The sequence below is a fragment of the Nerophis lumbriciformis genome, linkage group LG11 (assembly GCF_033978685.3).
Source record: "Nerophis lumbriciformis linkage group LG11, RoL_Nlum_v2.1, whole genome shotgun sequence".
Lineage (NCBI taxonomy): Eukaryota > Metazoa > Chordata > Actinopteri > Syngnathiformes > Syngnathidae > Nerophis > Nerophis lumbriciformis.
Window position 1 is genome coordinate 35,303,450 of NC_084558.2, and position 20,503 is coordinate 35,323,952.

A 20,503-nucleotide genomic window follows, 5' to 3' on the forward strand; every position below is an offset into this window, starting at 1 on the left:
GACTTTTTCCACCAAGGGTTGCATACTGAAAAGTTAAAGTATGTGGCGGGTTATTTTGGTAATAAAAAAATTATAAAAACCAACATTTATTTTTAAAGACAAAAGTTAGGCTCAGCTTTGTGTATTAAGTGACAAAGTGTCTTGTTAGTATCAAATTTTCAGCTTTTTCTCATTACATTGTCTTTTTGCTCTTTTTTTTATTTTTATTTTTACTGTTGTTTTTTTACCCCTGTAATTATTAATAGTGCTCTTTGTCACCCATAATACAAAGCTGACTGTAAAATTTGTCGTGTCAAAAATTATATATCAAAATGGCCCCCGCAGACTGACTTTTTAGTATGCGGCCCTTGGTGAAAAAGTTTGGACACCCATATAATTAACATATCCAAATAATTTTTTGTTAGAATAAAAATTTTGTTCCCCAGATTAATGAATTCAAAAGCAAGTACTTAATCCGTCAATTTGTATGTAAAAGAAGACTAATCAAACGCATAGGGAATTGTGTAATAATATCATGAGGCGGTTATACATTAAATATATTCACTGTAACAAGCAGCCATAACTGCGATGTGGCCCTTAATGAAAACAATTTTGACACCCCTGCCTTAATGCAGAGGAGAGTGTATATATAACCGGTAGATACAGTGCTGTAGATCGAGGAATCAAATCAGATCAGGTGACTACATTTGCCCTTTTTAACTGATTGGCTGATGAACTGTCACATCCAGCCCATCTTTACCGCAGCTGTGTCCCAGTGTTTATATATTTACTACATGTACTTACATGAAGGATTCCTGCATAATCGATGCATGCTCATGGAGACACAATTCCATTTCCATTTCCATTCTTTATTCCACACATGCAGGAGGTGTTTGCATGGATTTCAGGAGGGTGTGTGTCTTGCCAGAACACTGGCTCAAATTTGAGACCAAGCTGCATGAACGTGTCCTCTATCCACAGTGCGAAGTCGCTTCCAAGGCACTAATCCTCACCCCTATGGCGGAAAATAAACAAAAGTTTCTTCCAAGAAACATTATCACTGAAGGACTAGAGGAAAAGGAATGGCTAAACATGCACACAAGAAACTAACCGCTAACGCTTCAAACCAGATGTCGATACCTTGTATATATACTAGGAGTGTAACGGTACGTGTATTTGTATTGAACCGTTTCGGTACGAGGGTTCCGGTTCGGTTCGGAGGTGTACCGAACGAGTTTCCACAAGGACATATTAAGTAGCGTAACGCACGTTGTCTAAACAATGCACACCGAGGCACAACACACGGCATGCTAGGAGCTAACGGGCTACGATAGACTGACCATACGTCCTCTTTTCACCGGACATGTCCTCTTTTACGGAGTTTCTTAAATGCCTCAAATGTCTGGCATTTTGAGTTAGGGTTGCATGTATTTTCAATGTACGTTCAGGCTTTAGAAGGGGTTAAAAACAAAACAAATTGTGCGCGCAGCAGCATTCGTGAGGGAGGGGCAGAGACAGAGAGAGCGAGAGAGTTATGATAAACGTGCATGCGTCGCCAGGCTCTGCTTTTTATCCATAGATTTATCAGATTTAATTTTTTATTATCTATAGCAGGGGTGTCAAAAGTGTGCCCCGGAGGCCATTTGCGGCCCACAGCTAATGTTTTAAAGGCCCACGGCACATTCTAAAAATACTATTAAAATAAACAAAAACATAACAAAAGTGAAATAAAAAAGCTTAAAGGTTAAATGTAATTTAGAAAAAGTTGCAATGTTGACTAATAAAACAAAGCTGGTTTTTTTTCTTACAAACTGTCATTGCTCAAAACATAATATTGAATCAAAATCAATGTTATTATGAATTATTAACCTATCCAAGGTTCCGATTACTTCACATCAAATATTCCACTAAGAAAAATATTTTTGGTGGAAGATTTTGCAAATTTGGTAAATCTATAACCCAAAAATGTATATTTTGTTTTCTTACTGTACCGAAAATGAACCGAACCGTGACCTCTAAACCGAGGTACGTACCGAACCCAATTTTTTGTGTACCGTTACACCCCTAGTATATACACAATACTAAAGTGATTACATCGATATTTTCTTTTTCTTGTTATTATAAAGTAATTTAAGGTGTGTTTTGTTATTGTTTACCAAAGTCATGGAGTAAATATGAGGATACAGGAAAGCTTTAAGGGCATAACCCAAATGATTTAAATGGGAGCTGTCACGCCAACTTTCTTCCCCCTACAAAAACCTTCCCCACCTCATTTACTTCCGGGGTCATTTCCTCTTACGTCATTTCCTCTTACTTACGTCATTTCCTCTTACGTCATTGACAGCGATCGATGACACTTCGGCTTTGACACAGGACAGCAGCACACACAATATTGTAGTGAAATGGTTTCAACAATAATGTTGATTTTAAAGTACAGACATTTATCAGTATTATATATTAATTAATATTAGTGAAATGGTTTTAACAATAATGTTGATTTAAAGTACAGACATTTAACAGTATTATATATTAATTCATATTTTTTGCACGTTACCACGAAGACAGAAGTTCCCAGCAGCGGCCCTAACACTCCGCCTGAAATTTTCCCTAACACTCCGCCTGGAATTTTTAGAAGCCTGCTGGTGTTTGACATAAGTCCCCTGGGAAAGATAAAGACAAATGTCATTCAGTGACACCACCATTTTCAGGAGATTTGGATTCTATAGATCGCTGTCAATGACGTAAGAGGAAATGACGTAAGTAAGAGGAAATGACGTAAGAGGAAATGACCCCGGAAGTAAATGAGGGTGGGAAGGTTTTTGTAGGGGGAAGAAATTTGGCGTGACAGCGCCAATGTTAGTTTCTGCTTTTTTTAAGTTATTGCGCACTATCGACTTTATTTTGTTAGAAAATATTTATATGTAGCATTCAAACCACGAATCACCTGATTTACAACAATACTAGCACATTTTACATTTCATAAAATCGGCTTTACAGAAATGGATTATTCTGTTTACTTTAGTTACTTGCTATAAAACATCTTCACTTCCATTATCGTCAAAGTATCGAATTGGAACTCTGATCAGATCTCAGGTAACAAAAAAAAAAACAGATCAGGATCGGAGGCCAATTATGTTCCTCCCTATATAATGCATAACAGGAGACAGGTTTTGAGAAACTACAGCTCATTGGCATTAAAGCTACAGACACAAAGATCAGGGCTGACCTAAAGCCCTTTTAAACCGTGTCAATTTCCGGCTAGAGCTAGATTTCAGACAACACACTTTGGATGCACTATTGTTTAAATGTCTTCTTACTGGTCATACATGAATATAGAGAGGTTAACCACTGTATAACACAACTAAAATAAAGTAAAACCACTTACATCTGGCAATTTTTAGCTATTGTGTTGCATGTTGCTCAGGGTATGTTTGATAAATGTTTTTATAGCTCCTATACAGTGTTTTGAACAATTAAAGGAGGCTCAGTTTGAAACCTTTAACTTCAACCATGCAATATTCTTTAAGAGTTTTTCTTCTGAAATCTTGGATGCTTTTGCTATGTGATTAGTTTACTGTCCTGAAGAGCCTTTGAATGTTGTCAAGTGAAGAGCCCCTTTTGAATACTTGAATGTCACATTGGCAGCTGCGGACTCCTGCTCTGGGTGCAAATCATTTCGAGGCAGGCGTTTTTTTTTCTTTTAAAGGAAGTTATGAATGCGGGTTGAAAAAAAATGCATGCATACATGTCAACATCATGCCTCAAGAGTGGTCATCATTTTTAAATGTGTGTTCTTTTCAAAAGCACAAAGCCATTCCCTGCTTTAAGATGTTTTCTCTAATGTTTTTGTCCTCTTTTTTTTCTGGCTGCTTTCCTTCATCTTTTCCTTCCTCCTTCCTGGTGGCTCGGTCTTCTACTGCAGACTGGCAATATGAGGGTGAGGAGTACTTCCACTCTTTTCCTTCCCTGTTTGTGTGTCAACCCTGTGTAACCTTGCATCACCAGTATTTTCTAATTGTCATTGTATAGAATGCATTTGCTTTAGGCGGGTTAATACGCTGTAGATCAGGGGTGATCAGACGTTTTGCCTCCAAGGGCCAAAGTTAAAATGTGCCAATAGTCCGCGTGCCAAACAGCGAATTTTACCATGCAACAACACCACCAGTGAGTATTTTTTTCCTCTTACCGCCTTTTAATCAATATAAGGTAGTGGAGATTGTCACACAGTCATGTGTAGTTCAGTTAGCATGCAACTCTGCAACTTTTATGTACATTTCTAACCTCAAAACATTCAAAAAGGTCATTTTTTTACAGATTTTTGACACCGGGTGTTGTTCTGTAACCAGTTTCTCCTTGATATTTCATCTGATCGCTTTTAAACTTCACCCAGACAGATGAGACATATGGAGGATGCTAAATTTCAAAGGGTTTAGTTTTTCATTATCGGACGTGGGCGAAGCATGGCGACCAAGATAATTCTTCTTCATTGAGCGTCTAAAACTCACAACTTTACCAAAGACCACGGGTCTCAAATTCAAACGCAACGAGTTTGCCTGTAAAAAAAACAACTATAGATTTTACGATTGGAAAAAAATGGGCAGCTCAGTCACCAGAATTTTACCGTAAGATTTACGTGTTTTTTACACCAAATTACTGTATATTGAAAAACTGTTGTTTTTACGTTAAAAGTCTGGTGACCCATCTGCCATTTTTTTTTACATAAAATCTACATCCATTTTTTTACAGTGCATTACTATAAATTGAAAAACTGTGCCACTGTTATTTTTACTGCAAAATTCTGGCGACTGAGCTGATACTTTTTTATCGTCAAATCTATGTTCCCTGTTTTTACAGTGCATTACTGTAAATGGAAAAATGGTACCACTGATGATTTTAGAGTGAATTCCTGGCGACTAAGCTGCCAGGTTTTTTACAATAAAATTTACTGACTTGTTTACAGTGTAGCCTTGCGGACATGCCATGAATGATTGTGCCGCTTGAAAGAGGTCAGTATGAATGGGTATTACATTTCTAGCCACCCTTCGGCGGGCCGAACGAAACGACGCGACGGGCCCCACACGAGAATCACTTTTGGCATCCCTGCTGTAGATCTTTCTCGATGTTTATAATCTGCGTAAATATGCTAACGTTTTTAATTTCTCTTTCAGAATGTAAACTTTCTCGTTCTGGTCCTCCTGCTACCATTGTTGCCATAGATGAGGAGAGTCCGAATGGTAAGTTTTAATTCAGTTACAGCCTGATTGAATGCAGCAGATATGCTACATGAACTGTTAAGGTAGTCCTCCCCAAACTTTGCACAAACACAGCGAGAAGATCTTGACCTTTTTTCAGCAGCTGCCATTTGGCGCCGGAGTGTAACTAAGGCTCATTAATATTCATCAGGCCTCAGCCGAGCGCTGCCGTCGCTGCGAGGCCCGTGTGCTATCCACAAACTTAAGCTCAGGTGTCAACGGAAGCACAGGAGTGGCTAAGTCGCACTGCTCTGCCTTGTCTTTTGACTCCTGACAAGGCTAAGTGGAGCAGATGCAGTCTTTTATAGCTGCTTTTGAGTCTGCTGTCAAGCTTTGGGACAAAACACTAGCAACAAGTGTGTCTTTTACCTTATTGTTCAATGGAAAACATATATTTACTGAAATTAAGATGCTCCACTTTTTAGTCTTTTGTGTGGAGACCGTGTTTTACTTGAATAAGATTCTGCAATCTTTACTCGATTTTAATGCATTTCTTCTTCTGATTTGTCGTTTATGAGAAAGTACATACTAGAGATGTCCGATAATGCCTTTTTTTCCGATATCCGATATCCGATATTCCGATATTGTCCAACTCTTTATTACCGATTCCGATATCAACCGATACCGATATGTACAGTCGTGGAATTAACACATTATTATGCCTAATTTTGTTGTGATGCCCCACTGGATGCATTAAACAATGTAACAAGGTTTTCCAAAATAAATCAACTCAAGTTATGGAAAAAAATGCCAACATGGCACTGCCATATATATTAATTGAAGTCACAAAGTGCATAATTTTTTTTAACATACCTCAAAACACAGCTTGGAATTTGGGACATGCTCTCCATGAGAGAGCATGAGGAGGTTGAGGTGGGCGGGGTTAGGGGGGCGGGGTTGAGGTGGGTGGGAGGGGTAGAGGGTAGCGGGGGGGTGTATATTGTAGCGTCCCGGAAGAGTTAGTGCTGCAAGGGGTTCTGGATATTTGTTCTGTTGTGTGTATGTTGTGTTACGGTGCGGATGTTCTCCCGAAATGTGTTTGTCATTCTTGTTTGGTGTGGGTTCACAGTGTGGCGCATATTTGTAACAGTGTTAAAGTTGTTATACGCCCACCCTCAGTGTGACCTGTATGGCTGTTGATCAAGTATGGATGGCATTCACTTGTGCATGTGAAAAGCTGTAGATATCATGTGATTGGGCCGGCACGCAAAGGTAGTGCCTTTTAACATTTATAGGCGGTCTGTACTTCTCCCTACGTCCGTGTACCACTCCGTACAGCGGCGTTTTAAAAAGTAATACATTTTACTTTTTGAAACAGATAACGATAATTTCCGATATTACATTTTAAACCATTTATCGGCCGATAATATCGGCAGTCCGATATTATCGGACATCTCTAGTACATACTGTAGTCTTTTACTAACTGGTAACTTACACAACACACCAGCAACACAACCAGTGTTGTAATAGCAGTAATGCGCAAACTGCTCAGTCAGCATTGAAAGCAATGATGACGAGTTTATTATAAACAACAATACAGCGCGTCACACACATGAGTTTCTCACCTAACAGTGGAGTAGCGACATTTTAAAATGAATGCAGCGCTAGATAAAGCTGCTAGATCATTGGTGTCCAAATTGTGGCCAGGGGGTGATTTGCAGCCCGCAGCCAGAGTTGTATTTGGTCACTGCATAATTTTGAAATAAAATCAAACAAAAAACACTAACGAAAAGAAAAAAAAACAGCAAAAAAATGTAGTGTAATGAGAAAAAGATAACATTTTGATACTAATAACTAAAGATGTCACGATAAACTGTAAAAATCCTGACAGTTAGCAATACCGTTTTAAATTAAAATGATCGAAAACTGCACTTGGATAAACTCATGGACTGACTTGCGCCAGCTCGCTAGCTAAAATGCTAACATGAAAACAAGATACGTTATAAATAAATAAATGGGTTGTACTTGTATAGCGCTTTTCTACCTTCAAGGTACTCAAAGCGCTTTGACACTACTTCCACATTTACCCATTCACACACACATTCACACACTGATGGAGGGAGCTGCCATGCAAGGCGCTAACCAGCACCCATCAGGAGCAAGGGTGAAGTGTCTTGCTCAGGACACAACGGACATGACGAGGTTGGTACTAGGTGGGGATTGAACCAGGGACCCTCGGGTCGCGCACGGCCACTCTTCCACTGCGCCACGCCGCCCCACGTTAACGTCTTTCCATTTCAGAAACTATATACCCTAATCTACTCTTACCAGAATCAGAATCAAAACAATTAAAAAAAATACAGGAACAGGAAAGCGGCAGGAAAGAAGGGCAAGATAAAAAAAAAAAAGGGTTGACAGGCAGTGTTGGGTTAGTTACTGAAAACCAGTAACTAGTTAAAGTTATTAGTGACTTTATTTCAAAAGTAACTCAGTTACTAATTTAGTTATTTACACCAAAAAGTAACGCGTTACTGTGAAAAGTAACTATTTAGTTCCTTTTTTTCTTTTTTTTAAAAAAAGCTCCCATTAATGCCCTTTTAGACTTCATTTCAGTACTGTTATTGCAGTGGAGAATAATACAATGTGTTGATCAACTTGACATGCATTTGCATCGCTGAACTCTGCTAAGCAATGTGGTCTACATACAACACACAAAGACAAAGATATGTTTCAAAGGGCCAATTTATTTCAGGCCAGAACAAATTGACAAAACTATTTTAAATAGCTGCAACATAACATACACAAGTAACAAACAACATAATAACAACATAGCTGTAAATCTGGCTTCACCTAAGGAAGGCACACGTGACATACACAAAGTCTAACCAGGCAGATTTTATTTTGGGCAGTAGACGGGATCTTTGATCCAAGACACAACTTACATTTAACTAAAATGTTCTTTTCTTTGTGCTCGACAAAAGAAAAGAAGTGAGAATATCTCATACTTGGCAACTCTCCCGAATTTCAGTGCCTCTCCTCGGGACAACCATTCTCACGATTTCCAGCCGGACTTAGCTTGGCCAACCAAAAAGTAACCACAGAACACTCTGTGGTTTACGTTGTATTGTATTATCATTTATTTATTTATCGTTTATTGCGCATCCTCCCTCCCCTCCAATCCCCTCCCCTCCCCCAGACACACACAGAGCGCGCCTTCGGCTTGTGACAGAGGAAGAATCAGAAGGACGACACTGCAGCGTGCCAATAAAACACACTCAGATCTTCTGTTTCTAGCCGATACTACATAAAAAATAACGTAAAATAACGCAGTAACGCATCATGTAGTAACGGTAACTGAGTTACTGAATATAAAAAATAACACGTTAGATTACTTGTTACCGCCGAAACTAACGGCGTTACAGTAACGCGTTAGTCCCAACACTGTTGACAGGTAAGTTCCAGTGACGTGCAGTCACTAGAGGCAGGTGAGGCGGGGCCTCACCTGCCATCATGGAAAGAAAAAAAATTTAAAAAGAAAAAAAAAAAATTTAATTGTTATATGTATCCAGTGAATATACTATAAAGTTATTTTCCATTTAACTTCACCAGTTTTAGATTATTTGTATTCAAAATCGCTGAATTTTCACATTTGCCGTTCAAATACTGAGAAGGTGCGGTGAACAGCAGCCAGTTGAGGCACGTCACTCAGTGCCGCAACATGGATTGCGCAATGACTCGGCTAACTGCTGGCCTGCTGTGCAGATACACCTGCAGACTGCAGGTGTACCTAATTTACAACTCCTCCAACACGAACATTATTGTTTTTGCACTTTTTGGCTTCTTATTAAATAACTTTTGTAACCTATTTTCATGGGCTTTCCTCTTTGTGATGTTAAGTTCCTGTTATGCGCTGTTATACAGTATATGCCTTGAGCTCTTATTTTGAAGGCGCTAAGAGCGGAAGTGATGTCACGTTGCGGAGGTTTTTGAAAGAAGGTAAATAAAGTGGTCCTCGTGTAAACTGGAGCCTCCGTGTTTGTTATTTTGTAGTTTCATACAGTATAGGCGACATTTATAAACCCTCGGTTACACTTTTTTAAATAGATTCAATCTTGCACGTTGAAAGTTTAAGTGAGGGCTTTAGTTGCGGTGCATGGACTTAATTTCTAAGTAAAGGTAAGACCATAATAACGTTTTTTTTAATTAAATGTGCTTTTTTGTGTGCTACAGTTTGTATATGTAAAGTTAAGTTAAAGTACCAATGATTGTCACACACACACACTTGGTGTAATTAAATTTGTCCTCTGCATTTGACCCATCCCCTTGATCACCCCCTGGGAGGTGAGGGGAGCAGTGGGCAGCAGCGGCGCCGCGCCTGGGAATCATTTTTGGTGATTTAACCCCCAATTCCAACCCTTTATGCTGAGTGCCAAGCAGGGAAGAATGCTGGTATGAGCTTTTAAACATAACCCGTTAACTGCTGCCAATCAAATGGTGAATAAGATACTCTTTAGGGTTCATATGTTTGTAAATCTGACTGTGATGAAGTCAGTGCCTCACCAGCCATCAACCTCACCGCACGTCACTGCACAACTATGAAGGCAATGTTTTTTCAATGGAATGTACTGTGAGAAGAGAACCACAACTTATAACTTTACCCATGACATAAACAAGGCTAATAATCAGGGAAGACACACTTAATTTGTCCAATGCTAATATATTGCATACAGTGGTGTGTCCCCCCCTATCCCCCTCTCAATTTCTTTCCCATCTCTTTTGTGCATTGTGTCCCAGCTGCATGGTAATGGAGTTTGTTGTTCTTTCAGATGGAGCTGCTTTGTGGCTGTTTTGGGTACATAAAAAAAACTAATCAGTGTGTAAACTGGATTTATTCATTAGAATGCGAGAACAAGTAGAATGCACATAATATAAACACGCTAGTTTCCACAGTTTGTGCACATTGTCAACATACTATAGGTCATCAGAATCAGAATCGTTTTATTGCCATTGTTTGAGAACGGGTTCACAAACTAGGAATTTTTCTTGGTGCAATCGTGCAACATAAAACACATATAACACAGATTTGGTAATAACAAGAGCTGTAACTGAGCTATCAGATCTTGTTATAGACTACGTGGGTTTGTGACCTCCTAACCGGACAATAATGTACTGTCTTTCCCACGATGGTTTGTATGCAGAAGCTACATCTTACTTTGTGGGGAAAAGATACATCAGGGCAATCAGGCATTCATCAGATAATCAGTGTATGAAACAGTGTATAATTGCATAAAATCCTCAGTGCTGACTGCTTAAAGTAAACAGTTTTGCTTTTATTATAGAATCTTGAAAGGTCCCAAATCAAATGGAAATTGGTCTTTCATGCAGTGCATTAGCCCCTAGCAAAATAAAATTGCCATTGTTCCTACTGCTTGAGTTTCAATGTAATTATTGAAATACATCAAAATCCAGCAGATTATCAAGCATTAGTATTAGTCTAACATTCATACAGATGAATTTTCTACAGATTTATACAGTATGTCAAACAAAGTTCATGCAAGGGTTGCTTGTGTTTTAACGAACTTGTTTCACTGCAGTCATTTTGTAGTAAAAATTAGATGGATACAGATCCTATTAATGGCATTAATTAGGTTTCCAGTCCATTTAATTTTACAAGAGTCAGGATCCGGCTGTTGCGCTTACTTGGCCACATTAACCTCTTGAAGTTGTTTTTAAAGACAGATTCTCATCCAAGCATTAGTGGCATAAGAGTTTGGCATAGTAGCCTACTACTGTATCTATGTTCGATCTCCTTGTGTTCTCTTCATTGGTTTTAATCTGACGCTGCACAATAATACTCATTACACAGCCTCCTCAAGTAAGGTAACTGTGAAGACAGCCCACGTTTATGGTGAGCCAAATTCGATATCGTACAACACAAGGTGACTGAATGATCAGTTTTCCACTGTGCAATGCAACCCTGTGAAAAACCAGCATCAAGGACCTTGAGACCGCATATGCTGAAAGTCTCTCCATGAATTTTCCATCCTATTTCTAATGTAAAGAAGGCAATTTGATTAACAGTAAATTTTCCCCCCGCCAGTTTCCCTACATCAGCAAATCACGTCAAGGCGTTCCACATCTTTTTGGCGGGAGCACACAGGGCGACGACCCAATTTCGGTGTCAGATATTAGATTGTGCAGTGTGTGTTTGTGCAGATGTTGTATGTGGAAGTGCATGGAGGAGCGACACATGGTTTTTATGGCTCAGTCTCCTACTGAAGTGCATTCATTTAGACATTTCATCAAAAGCTAAACTTTGAAATGTTATAAATGGTATAAATTTGTCCGACAATAAATCTTTTAATACTGTAGTCAAATCTTGATAATGCATGTTGATGACACATTCTATATGCGTCACGCAAATTTGACCACCATAAGACAACGGCAGTGTCCTCAACACATTGTTCCGTCCTTGCTCGCGGCTAACGTAGACAATACAAAACAGTGCAAAGCTACTTCTAAGTCCAGGGTGCATACGATCATGAAAAACCTGGAAAAGTCATGGAATTTTAAAATCCAGCTTCCAGGCCTTGGAAAGGTAATGGAAAGTAATATTTTTTCAGAAGTAGGCAGACCGCGTGCAAGCGCCTACACTGCAAAAAGTCAGTGTTCAAAAACAAGAAAAAAAAATACAAAAATTAGGGGTATTTTATTTGAACTAAGCAAAATTATCTGCCAATAGAACAAGAAAATTCGTCTTGTCAAGACTTTCCAAAACAAGTAAAATTAGCTAACCTCAATGAAAAAATACCTTAAAATAAGTATATTCTCACTAATAACTAGTGCACTTTTCTTGGTAGAAAAAAAAGAGACCTTTTTGCTCAATATGTTGAAAAATATTCTTAAATTAAGTAAATGCTAGTGCCATTATCTTGACATAATGATATTTTTTTTCATGCTTGAAGTAAGAAATTATTACTTTAAAAAAGCAGTTTTACACTTGTGAGTGTTGATGACACAGCTTTGCATCAGTTGATATTCTAGTTTCAAGCATGTTTTACTCAATATAGGTCATAAAATCTCAGCAACAAGCTGTAATATCTTACTGAGATAATTTAGGACCAACACCCTTAAAACAAGTAAAACACTCTAACATAAAGTCTGCTTAGTGAGAAGAATTATCTTATCAGACAGAAAATAAGCAAATATCACCCTTATTTTAGATATTTAATCTTACTTGGATTTCAGTTTTGCAGTGTACAAACTGCAGGTACGACCACTAGTTAGCTACTTCAGCTAGCGATGTGAAGATGCTGACAAAAATTCCAGCAAACTCCAGTTACTTGACATTAAATATTCCGCTTTGAAATATTTTTTTGGTTGAAAATATTGCATTTGTTGTGTTTTTGCCAATACACAGATTTTTGACAAATAGGGCATAAAACTTACATAATTGTGTGAATGCTCCAAAGCATTCACACATATGGTTTTCTACACCAAAATTCATCTATCTATTCTTCTTCTCCAGATTTTGGCGAGCTCTACCTTCCACATTTTTTACACGATTCAAACCGTTCCAACTTCAAACTTTCCGGGAATCGTGGGCTTTTCCTTGACAAATTTCCCAGAATTCCAGGTTTTCCGGAACATTTTTCCCATTCAAAATGACTTGGCCATTTTTCAAACTTCCACCATTTCCACATTTTTCAACCGATTCAAACCATTCCACCTTCAACATATTCCACTCATCCTAGACATTCAAACTACTATTTTTCCAAGTTAAAAAAAAATCCAGGAATTCACAGAATTCCCGTTTTTTCAAACTCTTTTTTGACCCTTTTTTTTAGCGACTACTCCTTCCACATTTTTCAGCCCACTTTAACCGTTCTACCGTCCAAACATTCCTCTTAATCAGGACAAAATCAAAGTTGTTTTTCGAACTGCAAAAATTCCCAGTTTTCCCGAAATTCCAGGAATTCCTTAATACCATTTCTCAATTGAAAATGTTACTACTTCAACCTTCGACCGATTTGAAAAATTCCAACACCAACCAACATTCAAGTTTTTTACCATTTTTGAAAAAATTACCGCTTTTTCGGAAATTCCATAATACCATTTCTCACATAAAAAACTGTTGCTGCTTCAACATTTCTTGACCGATTTAAACAACTCCAACACCAGCCAATTCAGCTCATTCAGGACATTCATGCTCCTAATCATTTTTTTAAAAAATCCCGCTTTTCCCCAAATTCCCAAATTTCCAGGAAGTTCCCATTGAAATGAATGGGACATTTTTCAAGTCGCACAATTCCCACATTTTTCAACTTATTTATACCATTCCAATATCAACACATTCCACTCATCCTGGACATTCAAATGAACACTTTCCCAAGTTCCAAACAAAATTCTGGTTTTCCTGGAAATTCAAACTCTTCAACATTCAAACCACTTCAGCGTTTAAACGATTTCAACATTCAAACCATTTCTACATTCTTCCTACATTCCATTGGCATTTCAGTTCAGCGTCAGCTTTTCAACATTCAAACCATTCCAATATTTGAACTATTCTTACATTCATACTACATTCTTTCAGCATTTCAGTTCAACTTCAGCATTGGAGCATTCACACGCAATTCCTTCAGGAATTACCTCATCTAGTAATAAAATAACTTTATATTGATCGAATGACCTGACGTTCATCTGGAGATTTAAGTGCTGAATATAAATTAAACATTTTCATATATTACTTATTTTAAAAATTTTTTATAACTGAGACTATTCTTGAGGGGAGCCCTAAAGGAAAAAGAAAAAAATGACATTGTATTGGTTTTAAAAATGAAAAATATCAAAATGGCCCCTACATGCTTTGATTTTTCAGTGTGTGGCCCACAGTGGAAACAGTCTAAAGCACTGACCCAAGATGTGCTAAATGCAAACTGCTGTACATTTTTATTTTTATTTTTTGAATATGGGTGAGGTGGCGCTTGTTATCCACTTTAAGGGTAAAAAAACACGAAACTGTCGCTAGCAGCGCAATAGCGGTCATGAACACCGATGCTGCAGCAACGAAGCAGAAAACGTTGGACGTTTCTGCAAAAATAAAGTCCTGAATATATTGCGGGCTCTAGAATACGTGTATTCATACTAACCATTCAAGTCACCCAAGGACACGAGCAGTCTATTTGCTGCCATGTTCCTGGACAGCCAGATTGCAAATGTGCCTATGTCTGTGTTTTGTGCTTTAAAAAGACTCTTACTTGTCAATAGTGTTTCAACAAACAGCATATGTAGTGCTTTTTGACAAAAGCCTAAACCACCATTTGTCCACCAAATGGATTTATACGTGAGGCTGTGGGATGGAACAGGAGTAATGACAAAAAATATGCTGGAACTGAAATATGAGAAGATGTGTGCCTGTGTGGTGTTTTTTTTGTTTGTTTTAGAGATGCACCATACATTTCACAAACCTAATTTTACTTGGTGTTACAAATAATTTGTTTTCGGTAGTGCCATTGAGATTAAATACTTTTTTATGGTCATGGAAATGCAGTAAATGGTTTTGGAGAACTTTAAGTGTAAGAACCCTGCGTGGCATTTGAAGTATCATAAGGTGTCAGCATCCAGAAGTTTTTGTTGTTTACTATGAACTCATCAGGAGTATTAAATAAGGGTGTAACGATTCATCCACTTCATCCATTTATCGATTTATATTCCTAAGATTCAGCTACATTGATCTGTGCTCGGCAAGTTGGCCTTCCGGAAGATATATATCGATCTAACATAGTTTTAAAAGGCAATCAATCGATTTTATTTATACTACAAACAAGAAAACCTTGGATTTAAGAACGGCAGACTTTATATGAAGTTTGACACTTTTAATGATAAAGTTAAACATAGCTCAAGTCTGTCTACTTGACGCCGACAGTCATCAAAACAAGAATGGCGGCTAGCTACACTGGCGGGGAAAGGTCACAACTCGAGATGTCCGATAATATCGGACTGCCGATATTATCGGCCGATAAATGCTTTAAAATGTAATATCGGAAATTATCGGTATCGGTTTCAAAAAGTAAAAGTTAGGACTTTTTAAAACGACGGCCGTAGGGAGAAGTACAGAGCAGTTGCCTCTCCCAGAGACTCCCGAATTTCAGTGCCCCTCCCGAAAATCTCCCGGGGCAACCATTCTCCCGAATTTCTCCCGATTTCCACCCAGACAACAATATTGGGGGCGTGCCTTAAAGGCACTGCCTTTGCGTGCTGGCCCAATCACACATTATCTAAGGCTTTTCACACACACACACAAGTGAATGCAATGCATACTTGGTCAACAAATACAAGAATGCACTCCCAACAGGTGTAAAAGTAAGTGCATCTCTATCCTCCTTCAAAACCGCACTAAAACAACACCTCCAGGCAACTTCAACCCTTGACTAACACCCTCCCCCCTTCCACATCCCACCTCCCCGGATTGTAAATAACCAAATGTAAATAATCAAATGTATTTCTTGTTCTTATGCTTTCTGAACTCACTATGTTCTCTGCTCGCTGTACATATCCTACCAAGTCAGACCTACACTGTTTCAATGCCCATTTCTCTGATGATGCAATTGTTGATGACTGAAGTATGCTGTTATCAACCAAACCCTCCTCATCCCACCCCCTGGATTGTAAATAATGTAAATAATTCAATGTATATACTCTGATGATTAACTTATGTGATGACTGTATTATGATGATAGTATATATTTGTACCATGAATTGATTTACGTGGACCCCGACTTAAACAAGTTGAAAAACCTATTCGGGTGTTACCATTTAGTGGTCAGTTGTACGGAATATGTGCTGAACTGTGCAATCTACTAATAACATTTTCAATCAATCAATCAAAAACAGCCATACAGGTCACACTGAGGGTGGCCGTATAAACAACTTTAACAATGTTACAAATATGCGCCACACTGTGAACCCACACCAAACAAAAATGACAAACACATTTTGGGAGAACATCCGCACCGTAATACAACATAAACACAACAGAACAACTACCCAGAACCCCTTGCAGCACTAAGTCTTCCGGGATGCTACAATATACAGCCCCCTCCCCCGTTACCCCCATCTCAACCCCGCCCACCTCAACCTCCTCATGCTCTCTCAGGGAGCGCATGTCCCAAATTCCAAGCTGCTGTTTTGAGGCATGTTAAAAAATATAGTGCACTTTGTGACTTCAATAATAAATATGGCAGTGCCATGTTGGCATTTTTTTCCATAACTTATAAATAAATGATAAATGGGTTATACTTGTATAGCGCTTTTCTACCTTCAAGGTACTCAAAGCGCTTTGACATTATTTCCACATTCACCCATTCACACACACATTCACACACTGATGGCGGGAGCTGCCATGCAAGGCGCTAACCAGCACCCATCAGGAGCTGACGAGAATGGTAGAAGGTGGGGATTGAACCCCAGTAACCAGCAACACTCCGATTGCTGGCACGGACACTCTACCAACTTCGCCACGCCGTCCCCACTTGAGTTGATTTATTTTGAAAAACCTTGTTACATTGTTTAATGCATCCAGCGGGGCATCACAACAAAATTAGGCATAATAATGTGTTAATTACACGACTGTATATATCAGTGACGTGCAGTCACTAGAGGCAGGTGAGGCGGGGCCTCACCTGCCATCATGGAAAGAAAAAAAAAGTGAAAAGAAAAACAATTAATTGTTAAATGTATCCAGTGATTATACTATGAAGTTATTTTCCATTTAACTTCACCAGTTTTAGATTATTTTTATTCAAAATCGCTGAATTTTCACATTTGCCGTTCAAATACTGAGAAGAGACGGTGCGGTGATCAGCAGCCAGTTGAGGCATGTCACTCAGTGCCTCAACATGGATTCCGGACTCGGCTAACTGCTGGCCTGCTATGCAGTGAGACTGTATTGCTATATGAACTACTATATTATACATTTCCATAGTTTAGTTAGCTGAGGTATATAATGTACAGTGTATTTTGTCAACAACTGTATGTGTGTAACGTATTTCTTGTGCTGAGCGATCATAAAACTGCTGCAAAAGACGCACTGGCTGAGGCTCCAGTAACCCCGCCTCGTGCACCCCCGCCGTAGAATTGTTATATCAACTAAAGCCCACACTTAAACTTTCCACGTGCAAGATTGAATCTATTTAAAAAAGTTATTTCATAAGAAGCCAAAAAGTGCAAAAACAATAATGTTCGTGTTGGAGGAGTTGTGAATGACTGCAGGGCCATAACATTAGGTACACCTGCAGACTGCAGGTGTATCTAATTCACAACTCCCCCAACACGAACATTATTGTTTTTGCACTTTTTGGCTTCTTATTAAATAACTTTTGTAACCTATTTTCATGGGCTTTCCTCTTTGTGATGTTAAGTTCCTGTTATGCGCTGTTATACAGTATATGCCTTGAGCTCTTATTTTGAAGGCGCTAAGAGCGGAAGTGATGTCACGGAGTGGAGCGGAGGTTTTTGAAAGAAGGTAAATAAAGTGGTCCTCGTGTAAACTGGAGCCTCCGTGTTTGTTATTTTGTAGTTTCATACAGTATAGGCGACATTTATAAACCCTCGGTTACACTTTTTTAAATAGATTCAATCTTGCACGTGGAAAGTTTAAGTGAGGGCTTTAGTTGCGGCGCATGGACTCAATTTATAAGTAAAGGTAAGACCATAATAAAGTTTTTTTTATTAAATGTGCTTTTTTGTGTGCTACAGTTTGTATGTGTAAAGTTAAAGTTAAGTTAAAGTACCAATGATTGTCACACACACACTAGGTGTAATGAAATTTGTCGTCTGCATTTGACCCATCCCCTTGTTCACCCCCTGGGAGGTGAGGGGAGCAGTGGGCAGCAGCGGCGCCGCGCCCGGGAATCATTTTTGGTGATTTAACCCCCAATTCCAACCCTTGATGCTGAGTGCCAAGCAGGGAAGAATGCTGGTATGAGCTTTTAAACATAACCCGTTAACTGCTGCCAATCAAATGGTGAATAAGATACTCTTTAGGGTTCATATGTTTGTAAATCTGACTGTGATGAAGTCAGTGCCTCACCAGTCATGAACCTCACCGCACGTCACTGGTATGTATCGGTATCGATTGATATCGGAATCGGTAATTAAGAGTTGGACAATATCGGAATATGGGATATCGGCAAAAAAGCCATTATCGGACATCTCTCGTCACAACAAATGCAAACGCCTCAAAACAATATCATCAAGCACAACAAACACAACAACATTCAGCTATAGCACGATTGCAAAAGCCACAAATGCCACAACACAATGTAAAGCCGCAACACAACTTTGAGCCACAACGGAAGTGACGGACACAAGGTAAGTGAGAGCGAACAACATTTTGTCGGCGGACGAGGTGACTGAAGTGGAAGGTTAAAAACGGTGTCATGAATATATTATATGAGTATTATTAAAGTTATTCATGACTAAAAATATGCTCACACTTCACTTCACTTTTCCAACTTTCTTTAAACCGTTTTCAACTTTCCGCCTCAGCTACTTGGTCTGTCGCCGAAACGTGTCCGCTGTCACTGACGTTGCGTCTTTCTGTTGTTGTTGTCCATCCATCCATCCATTTTCTACCGCTTGTCCCTCTCGTGGTCGCGGGGGTGGGTGGAGCCTATCGCAGTTGCATTTGGGCGAAAGGCGGGGTACATGTTGTAGCTTTACGTTGTTGGGTTGTGGCGTTTGTCACTTTTCTCGGCCACTATAGCTCTTTACTAAAATAAGAGTTGTAGCAGGTTAAATGTCAGCTCATTTCATCCTAAAATAATTGGTTGCACTTAATTACTTAGGTAATTTTCTTCATTAATCATTCATCATTATTAATATTCTATTATTTGTATGTTGGCAAACAACAGAAAAAGTATTGGGTATATCTTATGTTAAAATGTTTGTTACTGTATTTTTATTGAAAATGTTTTTGAATATTGAAAATGTAAGCAGAAAAAGTTTCCAGGTCTTATTAATTCAATTCAGTGTTGGTTGCACTTTATTCAGATAAGATGCATTGGCCATATTAATTGTCGTTTCCTTTCTTGTTTGTATCCATAATTCATTTACACATAATTCCCTTACAAGAATTAACATGAGTAAAGGAAACTCCACCGGCAGTGCTTATTTCAAAGTCACAACGGTTGAATTTTGGGCATAAAGTTACTGAATGGATTTCAATTCACTGAATGGTTTCGGATCGGATCGTTCTAAATAAACTAATATAGTCCCTAAATCGAATGTGGAACCTCAAATTATGATTCAAATTTCACCCCTATTTTTACATAATGCTGGCAATTTGATCCTTGCCACCATCACAATGTTACTTTTGTTGCTACTGTGTTGTGCAATATACTTGTTTATTAATCTAAATGTGTTCAAACAGAGCTATGTGGTTCTTTCAACTTAATCATAAAATTCAACTCATTAAAGTTAAACATGGTTATTTGTGTTGGGTTTTCAGTCTCTCTCAAATTATAACATGCTTGCTTGTGGTTTATGTAAATAAATGCCCGGGCTACACCGTTTACTACTAAAGCGGTCATGTCATATGTACAGTATGCATCATTCTTTGTAATAAGCAGCAAACATTGAATGTTTCTCCATTTAAATTGTATTAATAATAGTTGTGTGAATGATAAAGCAAGGAGTCAAGGTATTTTAATGAGTCTCTCGCTTGAGTAGTCTCAATTAAGTTTCACTTAATAATGCATTTTTGCTCCCACACACGTCTCTGTGGTGTACAGTGCATCTGGAAAGTATTCACAGCGCTTCACTTTTTCCACATTTTAAATTACAGCCTTTTTCCAAAATGTAATACATTCATATTTGTCCTCACAATTCTACAGACAATACCTCATAAGGACAATTTGAAAATGTATGTATTAAATTTATTAAAGGGGAACTGCACTTTGTTTTTGGAATTTTGCCTATCGTTTACAATCACTATGAGAGACATTACGATGGATGTGATTTCTTTGCATTCCAAATATATAATAAATGCAATCAAAAGTCACTTTACGATGGGAGCCGCACAATTCCGCCTACAAAGCCCTTATAAAAACAACCTAACGCCTCCATTGAGGTTTATATACATGATGTAAGTATATATATATATATATATATATATATATATATATATATATATATATATATATATATATATATATATATATATATATATATGTCTTAATAAGGTTATCCAAAAAATAGTGCTCGATACCGTAGTAGAGCGCAATATATGTATGTGTGGGGAAAAAAATCACAAGACTATTTCATCTCTACAG

At 38.3% G+C, this 20,503-nt stretch overlaps 1 protein-coding gene across 6 annotated transcripts in view; it reads left to right on the plus strand.

Annotated features, from left to right (window-relative positions):
- Window positions 1-20,503, plus strand: part of LOC133610462 (protocadherin-15-like) — a 345,402-nt gene that overhangs the window by 48,709 nt on the left and 276,190 nt on the right. For 5 of the 6 annotated variants that reach the window (XR_009815878.1, XR_009815880.1, XR_009815879.1 and 2 more), the window contains exons 4-5: window positions 3,902-3,916; window positions 5,148-5,213. Coding sequence is in view for 3 of the 6 variants with exons in the window: in XM_061966744.2 (XP_061822728.1) it covers window positions 3,902-3,916; window positions 5,148-5,213 (81 nt within the window). In the remaining 3 variants the exon portion in view is untranslated. The remainder of the gene's footprint in view (window positions 1-3,901; window positions 3,917-5,147; window positions 5,214-20,503) is intronic. The other variant, XM_061966743.1, reaches the window with a different exon arrangement.